At 45.0% G+C, this 21,719-nt stretch overlaps 2 protein-coding genes across 5 annotated transcripts in view; both read left to right on the top strand.

Moving 5' to 3' along the window:
• Window positions 1–2,008, top strand: part of ALS2 (alsin Rho guanine nucleotide exchange factor ALS2) — an 85,827-nt gene extending 83,819 nt beyond the window's left edge. For 3 of the 4 annotated variants that reach the window (XM_058664854.1, XM_058664855.1, XM_058664857.1), the window contains one exon: window positions 517–2,007. In XM_058664854.1, coding sequence (XP_058520837.1) covers window positions 517–555 — 39 coding nt within the window. In that variant the 3' untranslated portion in view covers window positions 556–2,007. Of the gene's footprint in view, window positions 1–516 lie in introns of all 4 variants that reach the window. The other variant, XM_058664856.1, reaches the window with a different exon arrangement.
• A 7,085-nt stretch (window positions 2,009–9,093) lies between these two features.
• MPP4 (MAGUK p55 scaffold protein 4) overlaps window positions 9,094–21,719 on the top strand; it is a 33,484-nt gene continuing 20,858 nt past the window's right edge. The window contains exons 1-9 of the mRNA XM_004576932.2: window positions 9,094–9,172; window positions 11,328–11,449; window positions 13,148–13,225; window positions 16,110–16,190; window positions 16,812–16,943; window positions 18,213–18,294; window positions 20,083–20,168; window positions 20,857–20,928; window positions 21,145–21,341. Of these exons, the coding sequence (XP_004576989.1) occupies window positions 9,094–9,172; window positions 11,328–11,449; window positions 13,148–13,225; window positions 16,110–16,190; window positions 16,812–16,943; window positions 18,213–18,294; window positions 20,083–20,168; window positions 20,857–20,928; window positions 21,145–21,341 (929 nt within the window). The remainder of the gene's footprint in view (window positions 9,173–11,327; window positions 11,450–13,147; window positions 13,226–16,109; window positions 16,191–16,811; window positions 16,944–18,212; window positions 18,295–20,082; window positions 20,169–20,856; window positions 20,929–21,144; window positions 21,342–21,719) is intronic.

Here is a 21,719-nt window from a genome sequence, read left to right as displayed (position 1 = left end):
CCACTCTGCCACTTAGTAACACACTGTCAAAATCGCAGTAGTTGAGCCAACAAACTATGGTAATTGTTATGGGAACAGTCAGATAACTAAACAAAATGTATTACCCCTTTATAGGCAGGATTACAATGAAAATTTCACATAAAAAAAAGAACCATCAAAAATGAAAGAAAAAGAGAAGAATTATTTAATGCAAGGTGAAGCAAAGTATTGGCTACCTCATTAGCAATTTCGGAGGAAAGATGTGAATTAAAGGAATTTAAGTACTGAAAACATTACATCAGGCAGCAAATAAAAGAGGTGGATTTTTCTTTGAGACTATGCTTATTACACAGTGAGGCAAAAAAGGTAGCCATACCAGGGAGCCCAGGACTAGAAGAGAACAGGGAGTGGTGAAGGCAAATGGATTTGTTGGGCCTCGGTACTAATGAGGGGTGGGCTTTCTCTGTTCCCACGTGTGTTGTTGTTTATGCAAGTCCCTTAAATATAAACTTGAACTTGTTTTGAACTTTTTCTCAGGCATGTTACTACCAGATCCAGCGTGAGAAGCTTAACTAGGCCGCACAACAGCTTGAGATCCGGATTATCCACTGCAGAGTGCTGTAGCACCATCTGGCATCTTCTGGCTGTGGCAAAGAACAGTGTGGAACTTGGAAAGGACATTGTGATGTTTTGGTTGTCATTTCTGAGCCTCACTAATAATCACAGCCCACAGCCCAGGGGGAGGGGAAGAAAAGACTGTATGGTTTAAAAGGAAGGATTGAAAAAGGAGGTAGAAGTCCATTTAAATCAGCCCTTGGCACGTGGTAAGTTCCCAGACTATAACACACCTGGTATTTGGAGACAGCAACAGCAAATGTTGGCTTCACAGAGTTAGAAGGAAAGTTACCAGCTTCACTTCTTCCATTAAACAATTGATGAGTATTTTTGAGTTCCTGGTTTGCCTGAACCCATCTGCAGTGACCCAAAGCCCTTTGCAAGGACCAGCCTGTACTTAAAGTCACAGTGGCCACACTCTACCTTCCTGAATCCCAGTGTGTCATGTGTGCATCCTGCTTTGTTGAGGAAGGGGACAGATGAACTTGCAAACTGCAGTTTTAACTTTTTCTAAGCTTTTCCACAACGGTATTCAAATGGAAGAGGGTCTAAGCAACAGCTACCCTCCCATCCTGACCCCCAACCATGGAATGCATTCAAGTAGCAGGCTTCTGTCTCCTGTGAAAAAGAACGTAGGAATTGAGGCTTCACTTTCCTCCCTGTGCTACACACAGTGAATACACTGGAATCTAAAAACTGAGTGGCAGTTGCTGGGGGAGCCCATAAGTCCGTGTGCAAGGGCTGCCTTCAGCAGCCTTCCAGCGGGAGCCTGAGGACCTCGCGCCTGCAGGCTGATGAAGCCAGCTCTGGCTACCCCATCTCAAAAGCATTGCACCTCCACATTTTAGGGTTTGACTTTTTTGTGTGTGTTTGTTTTAAACATGCCCTGTTTTAACTGCTTGGTTTACACTGTACCAGTAACGCCAGTAGCTGTTCCAGATAACATAGGTGCTCTCGCTCGGCTTGGTTCGGCTCGGCTCGGCTCGGCTCGGCTCGGCCCAGCTAGGCACCACACCGTGCTGAACGGACACGGGTCCTGATCTCTGTGAAGTGACTCAGCAGACATTCATCACGTTTGTAAAGGGATCATGGTTTCAGCTCTACTTTATAATCAAGCTAAGTGTTTGTTACATACTGTTTCGGAATGTAGGCTGTCGTGTAACAGCAGTTTTCATAATAAAAAAAAGATGTTCATCTTTATGAGCTTGTTTTATGGTTGTAGAAAAAAATGACACCTGGAAAGCTAAAGGAAAGGCATGCTCACTATTTGTTTCATCCACATCAGAATCCGGGCATCTCTGCATTGGACTCAAAAGTCCCTGAGGGACAGTAGAAAATTTCTCTTTCTGCTTTCCTGCCTCTCTCTCCCTGGCTTTAAAATAAACGGATTGATAGCATCTTTCTGATATAGAACAAATTCATGTTCTGATGTTTTTTAAAGATGTATTTATATTGGAAAGTCAGATTTACAGAGAAGGAGAGAAAGAAAAATCTTTCATTTGCTGGTTCACTCCTCAAGTGGCCACAACAGCTGGAGTTAAGCTGATCTGAAGCCAGGAGCTTCTTCCGAATCTTGCCAATGAGTACAGGGTGCCAAGACTTTGGGGTCATCCTCGACTGCTTTCCCAGGCCACAAGCAGGGAGCTGGAAGGAAAGTGGAGCCAGGGTACAAACCGGTTCCCCTATCGGATCCCAGTGCATGCAAGGCGAGGACTTTAGCCACTAAGCTATCACGCTAGGCCCCAGTGTTTTGATCTTAACAATGCAAAAACATGGGTCTTCAGGAAATATGTTCTTTTATCAGAGTGAGTCCTAGTTTGATTGCTCTAGCTGTTTCTCACCCTCTCATTTAAACAGAATCAGGGAGAGGAAATGAGAATTTACAATTCTGGTTAGATCATTGAGTGTCAGTTCATCTCTTGACTGTAGTGTTTCCTCCAGAGCCCTTTTGATCTTTCTGCTGTTTCCTGACAGAATGTGCCTCGCATGGTTGGAAGGAGTCTAGCCATCTTTTCCTTCTGTACAATGCCTGTGTTTCTGTTAGGACTTTTTGAACAAATACTCAAGTATCGTATTTGACCAGTAAAGCAAAATTTACTAATTGTGTCACTTGACAGGGAAAAGTGGTTGGAGAGGGATAATATAATGGTGCTTTAAGAAGTTCCTGCGGCCTGGCGTGGTAGCCTAGCAGCTAAAGTCCTTGCCTTGAATGCATCAGGATCCCATATGGGTGCTAGTTCTAATGCTGGTAGCCCCACTTCCCATCCAGCTCCTGCTGTGACCTGGGAAAGCAGTCGAGGACAGCCCAAAGCCTTGGGACTCTGCACCTGCATGGGAGACCAAGAAGAGGCTCCAGACTGTCTTAGGATTGGCTCAGCTCCGGCCGCTTGGGGAGTGAATCTTCAGACGGAAGATCTTCTTCTCTGTCTCTCCTCCTCTATATATACCTGACTTTTCAATAAAAATAAATAAATCTTTTTAAAAATTTCCTGGAAATGGAAGGAAAAAATGTTTATTTTGGTGTAAAAATATTGAAATCCATTCATGAGATGGGCTGTTTCACAAGTCTATAGAAAATGCATATTATGAGAAATGCATGGATTTCAACACTTTTTGGCACTAAAAGCCATCTCTTTCATTCTTGTTTTTTTAAGTGCCCTCAAATACTGGAATGGACAAACAAAACCTTTGTGCATTTCAGCCCATTGAGCCCACTGAGAAATTCTCAAGGGTGATCAGTCACTTTAGTTCTTTTTTTTTAATTAATTTTTAAAATATTTGTTTTTATTGGGAAGGCAAATCAAATTTACAGACAGAAGGAAAGACAGAAAGATCTTCCATTCACTGGCTCACTTCCTAAATGACTGTAGTGGCTAGAGCTGAGCCAGTCTGCTCTTTGATACCAAAGCTGCCAGAGGTGTCATTGCTCAGAGAGGTGGTACATTGAATATTGTGAAAGTAGAGGCTGGTGAGGTGGCATAGCAGAACAATTCTCTACCTGTGGTGCTGGCATCCCATGTGTGAACTAGTTTGTGTCTTGGCTGCTCCACTTCTGATCCAGTTCCCTATTTATGGCCTGGGAAAGCAGTAGAGGATGACCCAAAGCCTTGATACTTTTCACCCACATGGGAGACAAAAAATTCTTGCCTCCGGGCTCCTTGCTGCGGATAGCTCATTTATAGCTGTTCAGGCCACTTGAAGAGAGAACCAGTGAATGGAAGATCTCTCTCCCTTTCTCTGTAAATCCTCCTTTCAAATAAAAGCCTTAAAAAAATCTGAAAACTTGATTGGAATTATGTTTTTTTTTTAATAAAATACACTATATACAAAGCATGGACAGGTGTACTCCCATCGTGTTTTTATCTACAGAAGAGCAGAAAATGTAGCCTTTTGTTTACCCTGGATAAAGGAATTGATGCTGAACTTGTGAACATTGCCATTTGGTCTTTACCTCCTGCGTTGCTGTCATCAGTACCCTTTGTCTTGTACTCTCTGTCATAACTGCTTCCAAACGGTCTGCTTCGCACGACCAGGCGCTGCAACACAGAATTTTCACAGCAGCTAAAATGGTCGGTCTCTACCTACAGGTTCCATACCTGTGGCTTCAACCAAAGTTGCTTCTGCCCTAAATGTGTAGTGTTTTAATTATTTCCTAAACATTGCAACAGTTGTTCAAATATCATCGACAGGGTATTAGCTAAGTAATCAAGAAGTGATTTAAAAGTATACAGTGAGATATGCCTTAGTAATGTGCAAATGCCACACCATTTTATGGAAAGTGAGCACTTGGCAATTTTAGTGTCCTGCATCCGTTCCGCTGAGATGGCAGGCGATGGTCATGACTGCAGTCTCGGGTGGAGGATGAGTACTGCATGGGGGCTTGTTAGCTGGCCAGAAGAACTGGCTGAGGGTCTTCTCATTTACTCACAGTTACGTGACGATGTTAATAATCCAGCTCCACCCACAATTTTTCCTTTTGTTAAAAGAGATGTGGGGTGTTTTTTTGTGTGTGTGTGTAGTGCCAATATTCCCAAAACAGTTAACAAAAACATTTTTGGTGTTAACCGTTTGGTGGCAACCTGAAAAAGGAAGGATGCGGTGAAGGTTGAGGAAGACACAAAGTGGACTGTTGGGTGCAAGGGACACTTAAGAAGATTTGCGGCGAGGTACTTAGGGGGAATTCAGTGGTCAGCCTGGGCGATGCCTGTGGATTAGATCCGAGAGCATGTGCAGAGATTTTATCTAGAGCAGCGAGGTGACTTTGGCACTAAGGGCCCACGCGTGCTTCTCGTGTGGGAGCAACAGCAAGTGTACAGTCTTACAGGTAAGCAATCTTATTATTACCTGTAATAATCCTTGGTTACCAGAAGAGGAGTCCTCCAGTGGGCTGCCTCCTCTGTCCGTTTTTAATAGCTAAGGATAGGATGCTGGGTAATCTAATACAAGTGCTTCTGTTTCATAGTGATCCAAATTGAAGAATTTTATTTAGAAGAGCAAGTTTGTTTTGGGAAGCTGTCTCCTGAGTGTGAAATAACAAGTTGTCATAGAGACAATAAAATTGAGCACTCATCCTGGTCAATGACATTGCAGTAAGGGTCATTTCTCTTTAAAATTTCAGGTACTTTTTAGAGGTTGATCTGGCAAAAAGTGTTATTTTGAAAAGCATGAATAGTAGCTACTTAATGGCAATCGGTACATTCTTTAAAGCTAATGGAAATACTGATTTTTAAAGTTAATTTTTAGGAGACATTCTGTCAGAGTCAGCAACCCTAATGCGGCCTTTGAGTCAATGCCAAGAACTCGTCATCCCTCGGGAGTTATTGAATCAGTCTCAAACTGTGTAACAAGTTTGGCTATTGACTTGCAGGCTCACTCAAGAGTTCTCATTCTGAGACAGCGAACAGGGCTGGATCCCAGCTGATGAGGTCAGTACAGAAATCCCAGATACCTCAGTCCTGCTGGCCACTGGTATCTTTTGGGACAAGGGAAATAGAAGAGGAAAATTCAACCCTGAGCATCTCATTGAATGTCAGATTTCTTCTCTGTAAAATGAAGACACTGCACCTCTTCAGCTCCTGATTTTCCGGCTGGGTAGAGAAGGAGGGGAAGGCTATGAGCCAGGATGGAAAGCAAGTGAGGCAAAGCTACCTCCTGCCTCCGAGTTAAGGTCTCGGCTGCTTCCACAGCCTCATGGCAGGGAACGGCCTTTTACTTCCTTATCTTGGTGTCTTGTTTCTCTATCCCATCCTAACAAGAACTGCACACAAGGGGCGCTTGCTGAGGCCCAAGCCCTGTGGCAGGTGAGGCTGTGATGTGAGCCAGATGAACTCGCCTTCTCCAGACAAACGTACGGGGCACTGAGCAAGTTTATGAGAAAGAGGATTGGGAGGGAGAAGTGCTCTGAAGATGAAAATTCACAGCTATTTTCTTAGCTACCTAGAGAAGGGGAAGATTTTTTTTTAAGGTAAATTTATTTTTATTGGAAAATCAGACATTGCAGAGAGGAAGGAAGACCTGCTGGTTCACTCCCGAATAGCAGCAACAGCTGGAGCTGAGCCAATCTGAAGCCAGGAGCTTCTCCCACCTCTCCCACATGGGTCCAGGGTTGCAAGGCTTTGGGCCATCCTCAACTGCTTTCCCAGGCTACAAGCAGGGAGCTGGATGGAAAATGGAGTAGCCGGAGCAGTCTTGCAAAGCGAAGACTTTAGCCACTAGGCTACTGCGCTGGGCCCTGGAAGATGGGACTGTGATAACAAAAATACCCTAGACTAAGTGGCGTAAACAACAAACTTTGATTTTTCCCAACATTCTGGAGGCTGCAACCAGGATCAGAGTGCCAGCAAGGTTGGGTTGTAGTGAAGATTCTCTTAGGGCTGCTTCTGGAAAGGAAAGGGCTTCTTTTTTGTTGTTGGGGGCGGGGGTTGGGACTAAGGGCCTTTTATGGGCACTAATGTCATGAGGGATGAGGCTTCACTCACATGAACTCACCTAAACCTAATTACCTCCCAAGGCCCATCTCCAAAAACCATTACCCTAGTAGTTTGATCTTGATCGTGTGACTTGAGAGTGGCCAATAGCAAATTTGTTGCAGAAATCTCAAGAAAGCCAGGAATGCATGGTTGTTAGGGTTGTGGGGTTGCCTCCATAAGTGAGAAACTTTGGATCAAAATGAGCTGCTTGAAATAAATGAAAGTTAGCCAGCTAACCCTGAAGTTGGCTGTAAATACATCAATAGGCATTTAATCCGAGTAGCTTCATCAAGGATATGTGGCTTGTGAGACATGCTAAGGTTGCCTGGTGCCAACCCCATCTGCTGCCCTGACTTGTCCGCCAGGCACTGCATCTCCCTTTCCAAATTCCGCACCCTGGAATTCCTCTCCTCTCTAAGGAACATGAGTCCCACCTGCAACTGTTGGGCTGAATGGTTCAACCAAGGCTGACGAAGCAGAACACTCCATGATGTTATAAATTGTTATTGATGTTGTGTTGTGGCGTTACATTGCAGGGAATGATATTCTGCCAGCTATATTTCAGCCTAGGGATGGTTTCCCAATGAAACTGTTGAATTTATCTGGACAATAGGACCCTGGACTCTATGCATGGTACATGCCTGCAATGAAGGAACTATGACTGAATATTAACTGTACTACTGCAACGATGTGGAGGAATCCAACATGGGGGGAGGGTTTGTGGGAAGGGTTGGGGGAATCCCAGAGCCTATCAAACTGTCATAAAACGAAATTAAAAAAAAAAAGAAAAAAGAAAGTAAAGATGAATATCAAGTAAAAAAAATTAGAACATAGTCTTAAGACTGGAAGAGAGTGGATATGGGAGAGGTGTGTTAATTTAGATAAAATCTGCCTAGATTCTGGAGGGTGTTTTCAACCCTTTCAAATTCAATACCCCAGTCTTCAGCAACTTATTTGAAGTGCTTCTTTTAAAAGAAACTGGCATGCATTCTTTATTATGCTAATATAACAAACATTGTTGGCACCTTAACCCGTCCTTCCTATTCCCCCACTAACTTCCACTACCATAGACTACACTTGGTATCTGACCTTGTCCGTGAAGTGCCAAGACAGTGATCTCTGGGAAGAGCCTTTGACCAGTGACTGGCGACATTGGTGTACAAGCTGCCCCGGGCCCTCCACGGGATTGGGATCTGCTTGTCCATAGAGGCTCCTTGGTTGATGACACACCCTTTACTGGCTATTTCCTCCACATCCTGTGGCCCTATTGCTAATTCCTGTGATCACTTTCCAAATAAGCAACCTGCACTAGAATCCCTGCTCTGTGTCTGATATTAGAAGCATCTTGGCTAAGAACCTGAACTACATATGTTTAAAACTAACATAATGATTACTTAGTAGTGATAAAAATGACAAAGAAGCATAGTTGGTAAGACATTGAATACTTCAGTATGTAAATCCGGAATATCATTACTCAAGAAAACAGAATGAACTAACACCTCGTTGAATTTATGCAAAAATCCATCAGGATATAGTAGCTCTGAATGTATAGTGAATGTGTGTGGTAAATTCCCTAAATACCACAGGCAGCATTACCCATCACGACATAATTTGATGAATTAGGAGCAATTTGGACAATGTAAAGCAGAGAAAACAAATTTATTTCTCATTACAGTGGTGTCAATTCATCCAATTAATGTGTAGTGGCACCCCCTCCCAAAAAAAAAAAACCTCTTCGTTTTTTCATACCAAGAAAAAAGTTAGATTCCAGGTTCAGATCACCATAACTGCTTTTTCCTCAACTGAGTGGGCCTTTTGATATGAGGCAAGGTGAGTCCTCGCAGTACGGGGCAGCTTCCAGACTTCCTTAGACAGCAGTGGACTGGTTTTATTCATCCCTTTGCCTGTCCTGCTGGCTGCAGCGTGGAAGTGTTGACTGAAACTCCACCATCTTGGAACAAATGGATGAGAATTCTATGACTCCCCTAGGTGGTGGAATTGTGAGCTGGAGGCAGCTTATTCCCTGAGGGCCTAAAGGCCCAGGGCTGTCCTTGCAGCCCTAGGGTGCCTCTGCCTATGACCTTCCCCATGAACCAGATACAAGAATACCCAAAATGTTCAGGGAAGTGCAAGTAAAATGTAAGTTTGTGTGAGTGCAGCAACATTTTCAAAGTCCACGCATCACTGTCTCCCAACACACACCTTCCATAGATATTTTGGAGTTTGCTTGCTCAGTGGTTTGTCACCTGTTTAAAAAAGAGGGGGTGCTATGTTTCTAAATATGTATAGTGAAAAATGTGAAATCTCATTTTGTATGAATAAAAAAAAAAAGAGAGATGGGGTAACCTGCTTTACAGAACGGTGTCGTCCCAGAGTTGGACACAGTGTATGGCTTGCTCAGTCAAAATCTTGGAAAATGGACTGCAATGTGCTGAGATCTGTGTGGCCAGTGTGGCAGAGTGGGCTGCGAGGTACGGATCACTCCTTGTCTTCCTAGGTCTGAATTCCTTTCGAAGCTCAGGCAGGGAGGATGATACACTCAGACCAAGGAGCAAACCCACAAGACAGGAAGGACAGGAGACGTTCTTCAGCAACCAAATCTGAAAACGGTATGTGGAGCATGGGTTCCTTGCCTAAGATCGTCTCCCAGTAAGTAACTGCTAAGTGAATGGAAGGAATCCCAGGGGCTTTCAGTGATGCCTGCAAACAGCTTGTCAGGCAGATCTGATGTCGTTGCTCCTGGCAAGTTTCAGAGCAATTTTCCTGTTTAAAGATTGATTTATTTTTATTGGAAAGTCAGATATGCAAAGGGGAGGAGAGACAGAGAGGAAGATCCTTTGTCCACTGACTCACTCTCTAAGCGGCTGCAACAGCTGGAGCTGTGCCTATTCAAAGCCAGGAACCTCCTCTGGGTCTCCCACGCGACTGCAGGGTCCCAAAGGCTTGGGCCATCCTTGACTGCTCTCCCAGGCCAAAGGGCAGGAAGCTGATGGGAAGCGGGCTTTTTGTTGTTGTTGTTGTTGGAGGGGATGGGATTAAGGGCCTTCTATGGGAATTCAGTGGAATTCAGTGGTCAGCCTGGGCGAGGCCTGCGGATCAGGTCCGAGAGCATGTGCAGAGATTTTATCTAGAGCAGCGAGGTGACTTTGGCAGCTAAGGGCCCATGTGTGCTTCCCGTGCGGGAGCAACAGCAAATGTACAGTCTTACAGGTAAGTGATCTTATTATTACCTGTAATAATCCTTGGTGACCAGAAGAGGAGTCCTCCAGTGGGATCCTGAAGCATTCAAGGCAAGGACTCCAGCCGCTTGGCTACTGCACCGGGCCCTAGAGCAGTTTTCAAGAGGAGAAATCAGTTGGTCGATTCAGACCCCTCCTGCCTTCTACCCTGCAATATTTTGTGTAGAAAACGAATAAGTGCTGTGTCCTATAAGTTAAGCCCCAACTTGGGATGCTTGGCATATCACATCAGTACATCAGTCCTGGCTAGTCAGCTTCTGATCCAACTTCCTGCTAGTGTGTCTTGGGAGGCAACAGTTAATAACCCAAGTGCTGAGGCCCCTGCCACTCACACGAGACATCCAGATGGAACTCCTAGCCCCAGCCTTTGGCTTGGCCTAACCTCAGCTGTTGTGGGAATTTAGGAAGTGAATTCATGGATTCTGTCTTTCCACCTTCAAGTAGGTGAAAAGAAACATTGAGAAAAAATGCTTACCTTATTCACATTCAAAATACCAGTATAAAAACAGGATTTCTATGAATACATTCGCTTAAAAACGCATTCATGAAATTCCATTTAGTCCTTTAATCAGTTGAGATTTATACTAAAACTGTCAGAGCTTTCAATACATTTTCATTTAGAATTTTCAAATGACTATGTTTAAGATAGAAGAAGAAGATATAGGAACCATTGAGATTATTCTGGGATAAAGTGCAGGCTGACAGGATTGGAGACAGGGAATACAGTCACATTACAGTTAGAATATCTTTTTTATTCCAGCTAACATTAGCAACAGCTCTATGAGAAAGCCAGCATAGGAGGGTCCTTCTGGAAGTTCAAGAAAAAAATGTAATTAAAAGATAAAACTATTGGTGCGAAAAATTTTGGATATCTGGACCTGGTGCGGCGTGGCCTAGCAGCTAAAATCCTCACCTTGAACGCGCCAGGATCCCATATGGGCGCCAGTTCTAATCCTGGTGGCCCCACTTCCCATTCAGTTCCTTGCTTGTGGCCTGGGAAAGCAGTCGAGGATGGCCCAAAGCCTTAAGACCCTGCACCCACGTGGGAGACCTGGAGGAAGTTCCTGGCTCCTGGCTTCGGATCAGCTCAGCACCTGCCATTGCGGTCACCTGGGTAGTGAATCATCGGACGGAAGATCTTCCTCTCTGTCTCTCCTCCTCTCTGTATATCTGACTTTGTGATAAAAATAAAAAAAAATTTGTAAAATAAACAAACACCAAAAACTTTGGAAATCTATATGTATGCTTTTCAGGATGCGTGTTTCCCATGTTTTTGAAGTGGCCTTATATTCTCATTTGGCCACAAGGAAACTGGGTTCCAGAGAGCTACATGAACTTCGCAAGTTCACGTGGCAGGCGATGGGCCAGAGCAGGAAGCCAGTTATCATGCCCTTTTAAATCCAGGGATACTTTTCCTCCTGAGATCAGGAGGCATGACCTAGAGGTCGGAGCCACCTTGTGCAATTCCAGCTGCCTTTCTTACTGCCCCCACCTGCCTTCTGGTCTCTGTCCTGTCTTCTTCTAGGCCTCTCCCACATCCTGAGACTGGTGCTGCAGGAGCTGAGTCTATTCTACAGCCGGGACGTGAACGGAGTGTGCCTCCTGTACGACCTCCTCCACTCCCCTTGGCTGCAGGCTCTGCTGAAGGTGAGAGCGCCTTAGCTGCCTGTGCCAGCAGAGGGCGGCAGAGACCCACCACGTTAGTCCGCTTAGGCTGCTCCCACAAGGCAGCGCAAGAACACTGGAAATTGATTTCTCACCGTCCTGCAAGCTGGGAAGCCCAAGATAAAGGCATTGGCTGACTTCGTGTCTGTGCTGGGCTCCCTGAGAAATTTCAAACTATGGTGCCTTCACATGAGGATGGAGCCAGAGGTCTCTCTCGGGCCTTTTGCTCAAGGGTACTCATCTTAGCCATGGGGGCTGTTCCTTGTGACATGATCACCTGTGAAGGATCCACTGCCTAATTCCATCATCTCAGGACTGAGGAGGTCAGCGTGTGAAGTTTGGGGGCACACAAGCATTTGGGTCATAGCAGCTCAATAATATTGTATGCCAGTTGACAAGAGAGTTCAACTTGGAGAAAGTTCTCAGAAGGCAGTCTTCAGGCAGGAGGTGCACAGACCTCTTAGGAAAGAAAAGATCACATAGTTCCTTTTCCTTTTTCCTTTTCCCCTTTCCTCTCCCCCTTCCCCCTTCTCTTCTCCCCTCCTCTCCTCTCCTTTTCTCCCACACCCTTTCCTTTCCACAGCCTCTGGGACCACAAAACACCCTCCACAGTGGCAGCAACAGCTGATCAGTTGCACACAATACTTCGTCCTTAAGGCCAACTTGGAACAAACAAAAATCCTTTATTTTTCTTTTAAATCCATTTGAGAAGCAGAAAGAGATCTTCCATCGCAGATGCATTCCTCAAATGCCAGGAATAAGCAAAGGTGGGCCAGGCCGAAGCCCAGAGTGAGTGCCTCAATCCAGCAAATGTGTGACAGGGATCCAAGCACTTGAATCATCGCCTCTGCCCTCCAGAGTGTGCCTTAGCACGAAGCTGGTTTGGAAGCAGGGCAGCCAGGTCTCCAACCAGGCACTCAAAATAGAATGTGGGTGTTGAAAGCAGTGGCTTAACTGCAGGGCCAAATGCCTGCCCCAACAAAAATAATTGCAAAAAAGTATTTGTCTCGGAAAGTGAGATGTTTGTACTTAAAAGAATCTCAATATTTTCCTCACCTGAATGTTTCTTCTTCCTTTGTAATTTGGCCAAAATGCCATGCACTTTGTAATAGAATCTGCTAAGCAGTATATGCCACTGCAATAATCACGTTGCTCAGAACAAAATGCTGCCAAGAATTTTTTTGAGGTCATTTCTGAGGCTGTAAGTGTTTGCTTCACTTCAGTGTGAAATGTGACACATATTAATATTATGCTCCTAAAAAAAGTGACAGCGTCTTTAGCATGAACAAAATAGTCTTCACAGCACAAATTTTGAAGCATTTGTTTCCACCAGCAGTCTCCCAGGAAGTCGAAAATTTTAGAAATGAACTTTGGTAGGAGAAACAGCTGGTTTCCAAGATCAGATCAGGAGAGCGCAGGTAGTGCACCCAGAGCACAGTACCAGTGCCCCCTACAGTGCCAAGGGCTCCCCCAAAGGGTCCTCTTTGCAGCCCCAGAAACCCTGCTCACGTTTAGTTTAGTGATTTGGGGTTTCTTCTAGCAAGGCAATTGCATGGAGAAGGTCAGTTTCCCACGGACCTTTGAAGCATTGGAGCCGCTTGAGTTCATTTGAAAACCCTCGATTCCAAGTGCTGGCCATCACTTTATCACTATCACTTCTCCCACCTTGTCCTCCTGCAGGTGTATGACTGCCTCCAGGAATTCAAAGCGAGGAAACTGGCTCCTGCCACACAGCATGCGCAGGCGTTATCCCACGAGGTAAGGTAGCTTCGCCTTAGAATGGCAGAGCAATGTGGGAAGGTGTTGTTAAAGCAGACCCAGAGGCCCCAGTGGAAGCATGTCACTGATAGGTGGGCATCTCAGTGTTTACCATTGAACTTGAATATAAGGCAGAAAATTAGCTGGCTATTTGCTCAAATTAAAACAGAAACCCCTGCGTTGTTAGCATACAGCTGCTTATTTCTTGCTTTCCCCTCAACCTTGCTCTCAATTTGCCATATGTAAACAGAATGGAGTTATAGTAATGACCTCTGAATTTGTAGCTCTATTTGTTTTAGAAGACCCAGCTTCTTCTGGGTCTCTTATGTGGGTTCAAGGGGCCCAAGTACTTGGACCATCTTCCGCTGTTGTTCCCAAACACGTTAGCAGAGAGCTGGATTGGAAGTGCAGCAGCTGAGACTTAAGCTGGTGCTCACACATGATGCCAGCATGGCGGGCAGTGGCTTTATTTGCTGTGCTGTAACACCAGCCATGTAAATTTATAACTCTAGCATGGACCGTTCTCTTGAATTTTGATCTCAAATATTGACCCATGTTACCTGGATGCTTCAAACACCTCCAACTGAACATGTTCCAGCTGAACCCCTGACCTTCCCCCTTCTCACTCCTGCAGCTCTTTCCAGCACAATAATGACATCTCTGTTCATGTGCCTCAAGTGAAAAATCTGCTTCTGTCATCCCTCACAGTCAGTCTAGTGGCAACTCCTGTCAGCCTCTCCTGACAACATAGCCCAGACTCTCAACCCCCCTGGGCCACCTCAGATAAGCATCATCATCTCTTCCATGGATAACTGCACTGAAGTCTCCTGCCTGTTCTCCTGCTTCTGATCTTGCCCCACTATATTCCCAATTAGCAGCCAGAAAGATACTCTGTAAAAGTAAGCCCAGTTGTGTCACTTCTCCATTCAACTCATTCTCATCTCAGTGTAAACGCTGAAGTTCCTCCGTAGTCCAGCATTGTGGCCTCCTGACTCCACACTCACGGCTCTCTTCTCTCCTCGCTGTTCCAGCTATAATGACCCCTCGCGGTTCTTTGAATTCATCAGACCCACTCCTGCCACAGGCTCTTGGCACTTGCTTTTTCCTATCACGAATGCTCTTGCCTATACAGCCACCAAGTTTCTCCCTCATCTCCTCAAACATCACTTTCTCAATGAATCTTTTCCTGGTCACAAAGCTAAACTTATATTCCTTCCTAGTGTTCCCTAACTACCTGCCTTGGATTATACTTCGTAACTTCTCATCATCAAACAAAAACTATTCTTATAAAGTCAATTTGTTGTCTCTGTTTCTTCATTGCCATGTCAGCACCATACAAATGGAGATTTTTGTCTTCCCGATATAGCCGGTGTCCAATAAGTTTTTTGAATGGATTAATGTATTTAATTCATTTTTACTTTATTGCCCAAACTATATTAAAAGAAATAGAGAAGGGCCCGGCGGCGTGGCCTAGCGGCTAAAGTCCTTGCCTTGAATGCCCTGGGATCCTATATGGGCGCCGGTTCTTATCCTGCCAGCTCCACTTCCCATCCAGCTCCCTGCTTGTGGCCTGGGAAAGCAGTTGAGGATGGCCCAATGCATTGGGACACTGCACCCGCATGGGAGACCCGGAAGAGGTTCCAGGTTCCCGGCTTCGGATTGGCGTGCATCGGCCCGTTGTGGCTCACTTGGGGAGTGAATCATCGGATGGAAGATCTTCCTCTCTGTCTCCTCCTCTGTGTATATCTGGCTGTAATAAAATGAATAAATCTTTAAAAAAAAAAAAGAAGAAATAGAGAAAACTAGAGAGTTAAAGGTCTACGCTCAATCATAGGAACCAGCAGCTCAGTTTGTTCACTGTTGCCCATAAGAAAACACAGGCAAGTTTTTTCCACTGTATTCCCAGTGGATGAAGGGAAGGCCTTGTAAACTGCTTGTTCTGATACGACTGGGCATCAAGATGCTGGACCACTGGAAATTCATCAGGCTCAGCTCTTTGGAAAGAGGACCACCTCTAAACCACAGCAGATATCACAGCTCCTTTCTTTAAAACTTTAACACTGCAACAGACATTATGATTGCTAATCAAATGCCATACCCTGAAATAGGAAAAAATTAAAGGTTTATTTATTTTCTTCTACTTGTAAAGGGTAGAGAGATGGGGAGAGAGAGACAGAGAGAGAGGAAGGGGGAAAAAAGAGAGAGAAAATCTTGCATCTACAGGTTCACTCTTCAATTGCCTGTGACAGCTGAGGTTGGACCACGGTGAAGCCAGAAGTCTGGAATTCCATCCATATCTTCCACTTAGGTGGTAGGATCCCAAGTACTTGGTCTACCTTCTGCTGTCTCCCAGGCTACATTAGCAGGAAGCTGGATTGGAAGCAGAGTAGCTTGGATTCAAACCAGCACATCCATGTGGAACAAGGCCATCCTAAGTAGTAGGCCAACGTGCTGTGCCATAATGCTAGCCCCAGAAATTATTGTTCCCACCTTCTGTTTGAGACTGGAGCAGCCCATGGGATTAAACTACCTAAGTGCCCCGGGTGCTTAATGTTCCTGTGAAGTGCTGACATTAGCCAACAGCTATTTTATAACCTCCAGAAGGATGACATCTGTCACATATGCTGTGACAGATATGGTCAGTTCTTTCTCCTAGAATATGATATGCCAGGACCTGGTGTTTGGGTTAAGACCACTCCAAACACTGGATTTGACCCACTTTTACTAAATATTAATTAATGAGGATGGATGATGACTTAAAGTTCCAAAGGCTTCTTAGGTCAATATCTGGTTAGTCAATGTAACTGTTATCTCACTTGGATGTGTTTAACCAAGTGGTGGAGACTTTTTAAAGTTTCATGATGTATGCTTTTTCATGAACCAGGTAGTGGAACTGTTGCGGGAAGTTCCTAACTCCCCTGAAATCCGAGAGCTGAAATGGATCCTCCAGGCTCCACACTCGAAGGCAAGTGCTTGTGAAATCAATCAGACCTGCCCACCTGTGCACGGAGACTTGGGAAGACATGAATGTGATAAAAAAAAAATACGCTCTTGGAATAAATGTTCTAGTGTACTCAAAGATGGGGAACTCAGATGGGATTGGCTCTGTATTGTCAGTAATGGAGTCTTACCCTTTGCATTTATGAGGAGGCATCTGGAACTTTCCGTGGTGTTTTGTTTCTTTCACAAAGCTAATGTCTCTCTAAACTTCTGGTGGACCATCAGGATAGCCTCCAGTAATAGAGGAACAACTTTCATACTTCCTCTCAAACTTGGGAAAGATTTTAAAAGATTTATTTAGGAGAGCAATAGAGAGGGAGGGGGAGGCGAAGGGGAAGAGAGGAAAAGAGAAAAAGAGATAAATTGAGGAGGAGGGAGAGGGAGAGAGCGAGAGAAGCAGAGACACAGAGAGGAATAGGAGGAGGAGGAGGAGAGAAAGAGATAGAGAGACAGAGAGAAGCAGAGAGAGAGAGATCTTCCACCTGATGACCACAACATCCAGAGCTGAAGTCAAGCGTTGGGAGTTCCTTCCTATAGGTGGGTTCCATGTCTATGCCTTGCTCACCTGTTCCCTTGTTGTTCCCAGGCTTTGCTCAGTGCCCATGACACAGTGGCTCAGAAAAATTTTGAGCCCCATCTTCCCCCACTACCAGACAACATCCCTGAGAGTGAGGAGGCAATGAGGATCGTTTGTCTGGTAAAAAACCAGCAGCCTCTGGTAAGGAAATCAATTGATTATTTTTTTCATTTAGAATTACACTAGTAATCATGACTTTAAGTTATATCTAGAAGCTACTATTTGGGCAATGTTCTTTTATGGGAATGATATGTTCACATTTGAGTATGATAATGACTGGGAATGATATAATTTTAAGGATTTATTTTATTTTTTATTTGGAAGGCAGATTTTATAGAGAGAGGAGAGATAGAGAAAAGACTTTCATCCACTGGTTCATGCCCCCAAACGGCTGGAATGGCCAGAGGTGAGCTGATCCAAAGCTGGGAGCCAGGAGCTTCTTCAGGTCTCCCATGTGGGTGCAGGCTAGTTTCTGCTGATTTCCCAGGCCCTAAGCAGTGAGATGGCTCAGAAGTGAAGCAGCTGAGACATGAGCGGGATGCTAGCACTTACAAGCAGAGGATTAGCCTGATGTGCCTCTGTACTAGCCCTGATGCAGATTTTTTTTTAAGATTTCACTGATTTATTTGAAGGAGAGAAGTGACAGAGAAAAAGAGGGAAAGGGAGAGAAAGGTTTTTCCACTTGCTGGTTCACTTCCTGAATGGCCACAATGGCTGACAGAAGCCAGGAGCCCATAACTCAAATCCTGGTCTCCCATACAGGCAAAGCTTTGACTCATCTTCATCTGCCTCCCCAGGTACAGTAGCAGGGAGATGGATCAGAAGAGGAACAGCTTCTAAATGGGGAATTGCAAGCTCAGCTTGCCGACCACCACAATGCCAGCCCCAGGAGATTAGCTTTCAACTATGTTGTGTGTTGCAATGTTTCCACTAAGGAAAGACTTCCTCTTGATACCTTTCTTATGTGGAAAGGCAAGATTTACAGGATACATTTTTGTAAAAAAACAATAGTTGTATATTTTCTTTTGTTACTTGACCTTCTCACTATGCATATATTTCACTCAATTCTAAGCTATTTGCCCAAGTTTCTCTCCTTGGTTGATGAGAGGCTAGTAAGATACTCATTTTATTTCCTAAGGCTAAGAGTATAGGTGTGGGAACATTCTTTCCCCCTGGGAGGATCTTTTATGCCTGTGTCGTTGGAGAGAGACATCGAAGGCCAGGGTTGTCTGGCCTTTCCTTTTTGATGGCCTGGTGTGACTGCAGTCCACAGGATGCTAAGCGACACCTTTCTCCCTGGTTGCTGCAAATGTTGTTACCTGAAAGGCCTGAGCTCTATCGACCGGGGAAAGCCACCAGGAAATTGTCAGGCTCAGTAAAAGAGGAGACCCCACTGTATTCTCTCTCCAGGGTGCCACCATCAAGCGCCATGAGATGACAGGGGACATCTTGGTGGCCAGGGTCATCCACGGCGGGCTGGTCGAGCGGAGCGGTAAGCCGGAGCAGTTAAGGTGTTATCAGGCAAAGCGGGATCTTTGACTGCTCGGTCTTTGTTCCAGAGACGCCCCTGTTTCCCAAGGGTATAAGCTGTAAGAAGGCCCATTGCTTGGTTCAAGCTGTGAAGAAGGAGCAAATTTACAAATAAATCTCCTTCAGTGAATTCCTCTTGTTCTAGACCATGTGTTAATGTTCTCTCAGTTTGTGTTTTCTTGGAAACCTAACAAGGTAGCTACTTTCATGCCAGGCAGCTGGGGCTCACAGACTGGTAAGCCCGGACTGGCCTAAACCATTTGAATATGAATTGAAGTCCAGGCCTACCTGACCCTAGTTTCCCAATGTGCTCTGCCCGCTACATTCTTCTGCCCTCAAGGAGGCACAGCAGGCACATCCCCAACTGGGAATGCCCTTTGCTTGTCTTTTCTATCCGCTAACCCAATGGTGGCCCTTTGACTTCTGTGCTTCTAGCAGGTGACCCTACACCTGCTAACACACATCCTCACTCCCCAGAACCCTGAGCTTGGCACGTGGTTTATATCTATCCTCCTTTTAGTGAGTAAAAGGGATTTCCAAGTTTCCAAACCCCATGGGTCTTCTTTTCTGCTCAGTTTCACTTCTTGCCCAATAAATGTGTTGATACCGTTCTTGAAATTTTCATCATCCTTTGTTTCTGTTTTTTTTAAATCCTTCTTCTTGTCTACTATTTTTCATGACCCCACTGTTCCATTGTATATTTCTCAAGCCTTATTCTTTGTGCAACTGGCACATAATAATTGTACATATTTAAGGATATAGGGTGATAACTCAATGTGTGTATTCCTTATGTGAAATGATCCAATTAATACAATTGGCACTCCCGGCTTGTTAAGCGTTTGTCATTTCTTTGAGTTGAACATCTATGAACTCCTTACTCATTGCTCTCTCTGACATGTGGAGTAGGTGACTGAGCACTGTCATCATATTGCTGTGTCAAAGGATGTTACAACTGTCTCCTTCCATGTAGTTGTGTGCCATCCCTGTCACCGGCACTCCTGCCAGCCCCTCCTCGCAATACTTTCTTACTGTCAGACTCAGAGCCTAATTTTATAAAAAACTATATTTGTCTTCTGAAAGTTATCATTATATAGAGGGAAAACGCACATCCAGATGTTTTCCATTGGCGGTTCACTTCCCAGATGACTGCAACAGCCTCATCTGGGCCAGGCCAAAGTCAGGAACCAGGAGCTTCTTCTGGATTTCTCATGGTGTGGCAGGGACCCAAGGACTTAGACCATATCCCATTGCTTCTCACAGACTGTTAGCAGGGAGCTGGATGGAAAGAGGAGCAGCAGGGACTCAAATAGTCACTCATATGGGATGATTATGTTGCATGCAGCAACTTAACCCACTACACCACTACGCTGGCCCTTTAAGACTTAATCTTAAGCCACATTTTTTTTTCACATTTCCCTTTTGAAGAATACCTCAGCTTTTCCTTTTCATTTATAATTTACTCATAACCTGACATTTTTATGTTTAGTGCTATCTTTTTATGGGTATCTGGTTCTATTTTATAGCATCAGATTAATAAAACTAAAACTATCATCATCGGTTAACAAGTCCTGGTCATGAGTAGTGGAAGTTGGGATTTATTGTTTTGCTTTGAAATACTTAGTTTAAAACAAATAGAACAAACTTAGAGCACGCTTGGGTCAATGAATTTGTTGAATATTTATTGGATACCTATCTCTATTTTTTCTGATGTCTTTGCACCCATCTTTGTTTCGTATTCTTGTTCACCTAGGACTGCTCTATGCTGGAGACAAACTGGTAGAAGTGAATGGAGTTTCAGTTGAGGGATTGGACCCTGAGCAAGTGATCCATATTCTGGTAATAGTCGTCTCTTTGGTCCTGAGGGAGCAAACGGCCCTGATTGAGTTGATTCCCTTGAGCCCATCATGCATGGTGTGAGCACGTGATCTGGGGGGATCTGGTGCATGCAGGTGTTTTGATAGGGGTCAGCAGCTGCTGCCCTCTGGGCCCCAGACTTGTCCTGCCATTCACTGACATCTCACCGCTCCCAGCTAAGCAACATTCTTTTCTAAGCTGCTCCTGCAGCCTCAGAAAACTGCCAGCTTGCCTCCCCCACCAGGGAAAGAGCTTCTCTGCCTCATTTGAGAGGGTCCCCAGTTCTACCTTTAGTTTGCAAGTCAATTAGTCCTACAAATGTGGGAACCCTCCATTTTCACCATGACTCATTTTGGCCCAGCAAGCGATGTTCGGGATGTGTTCACTGAGTGAATGGTCAGAAGGTAAAAATGGAGTCCTGTGGGAAGAAGACTTCACCCAGAGGGCAGTAAGGTGGCCCTGGGAGATGCCACCTCCAGGGTGGCTTCCAGCAGACTGGTGATCCTGCAACCCTGCAGCAAAGTGGTCACCCTTAACGAACCCTTGCGGATTTCTCTGAGGGAGACATGATCATCAGACCTAGACACATTTCACTGTAACTCCATCCACCAAACCCCAGTAGCCTTGCTCACTCTGGATTAGCCATTCTTCCCCCTTTGTCATTTTCCAGGCCATGTCTCGTGGGACAATCATGTTCAAGGTGGTCCCTGTGTCTGATCCTCCAGTGTACAGCCAGAAGATGGTAAGAACTTACTGAGCCTGCACCCTCACACACAGTGAGCCCCCAGATAGCAATCACAAAGCTGAATGTGGCTTGGAACATGACTCTTGCTCACACCACCCCGGGATGTATGTTCAATATCATGTTGGATATTTTTCAGTATCAGTGATCTGAGAGGCCAAATGAGGGCCTACAGGGAAGGACTCCTCTGATGATGCCTTTATGTACCTGCCTCAGGTGTATGTTCGTGCCATGACGGATTACTGGCCCCAGGAAGATCCTGCCATCCCCTGCATGGATGCAGGATTGACTTTCCAGAAAGGAGACATCCTCCAGATTGTGGACCAGAATGATGCCCTCTGGTGGCAGGCCCGGAAAATCACAGACCTTGCCACCTGTGCTGGGTTGATTCCTTCTAACCAACTTCTGAAGAGGTAAGAAAAACCAGCGTTCCTGGACTCAGGGCTGAACCCTCAGGAAATAAGGTGTTCTGCTCAGGATGACAGAGAAAGAGACAAGCAGAAGAATGGTACACACACACACACACACACACACACTGGTTACAAACCCAAACAACTTTACTGCATGACCTGAGCTTCACACATACCCGGGGGACTAATCTTATCAGTTAATTTTCTCAAGGAGGAAATTAAATTGAGCATAAGAAGTGCTATATCTGAGTGTTTACCTTCCCCTCCCCCGTTCATATGTTGAAGCCTGATGCCCAAAGTAATAGTAGTTGCTCCTAGGGCCTTGGGATGTGATTAGATCAAGAGTGAGGCCAGTGCCTTTCTCGGAGTCAGGGCCTTGAT

Source organism: Ochotona princeps, chromosome 5 (genome assembly GCF_030435755.1).
Source record: "Ochotona princeps isolate mOchPri1 chromosome 5, mOchPri1.hap1, whole genome shotgun sequence".
Classification (NCBI taxonomy): Eukaryota; Metazoa; Chordata; class Mammalia; order Lagomorpha; family Ochotonidae; genus Ochotona; species Ochotona princeps.
The sequence above is the reverse complement of the archived record's forward strand: the minus strand, read 5'-3'. Positions and strand labels throughout refer to the sequence as shown.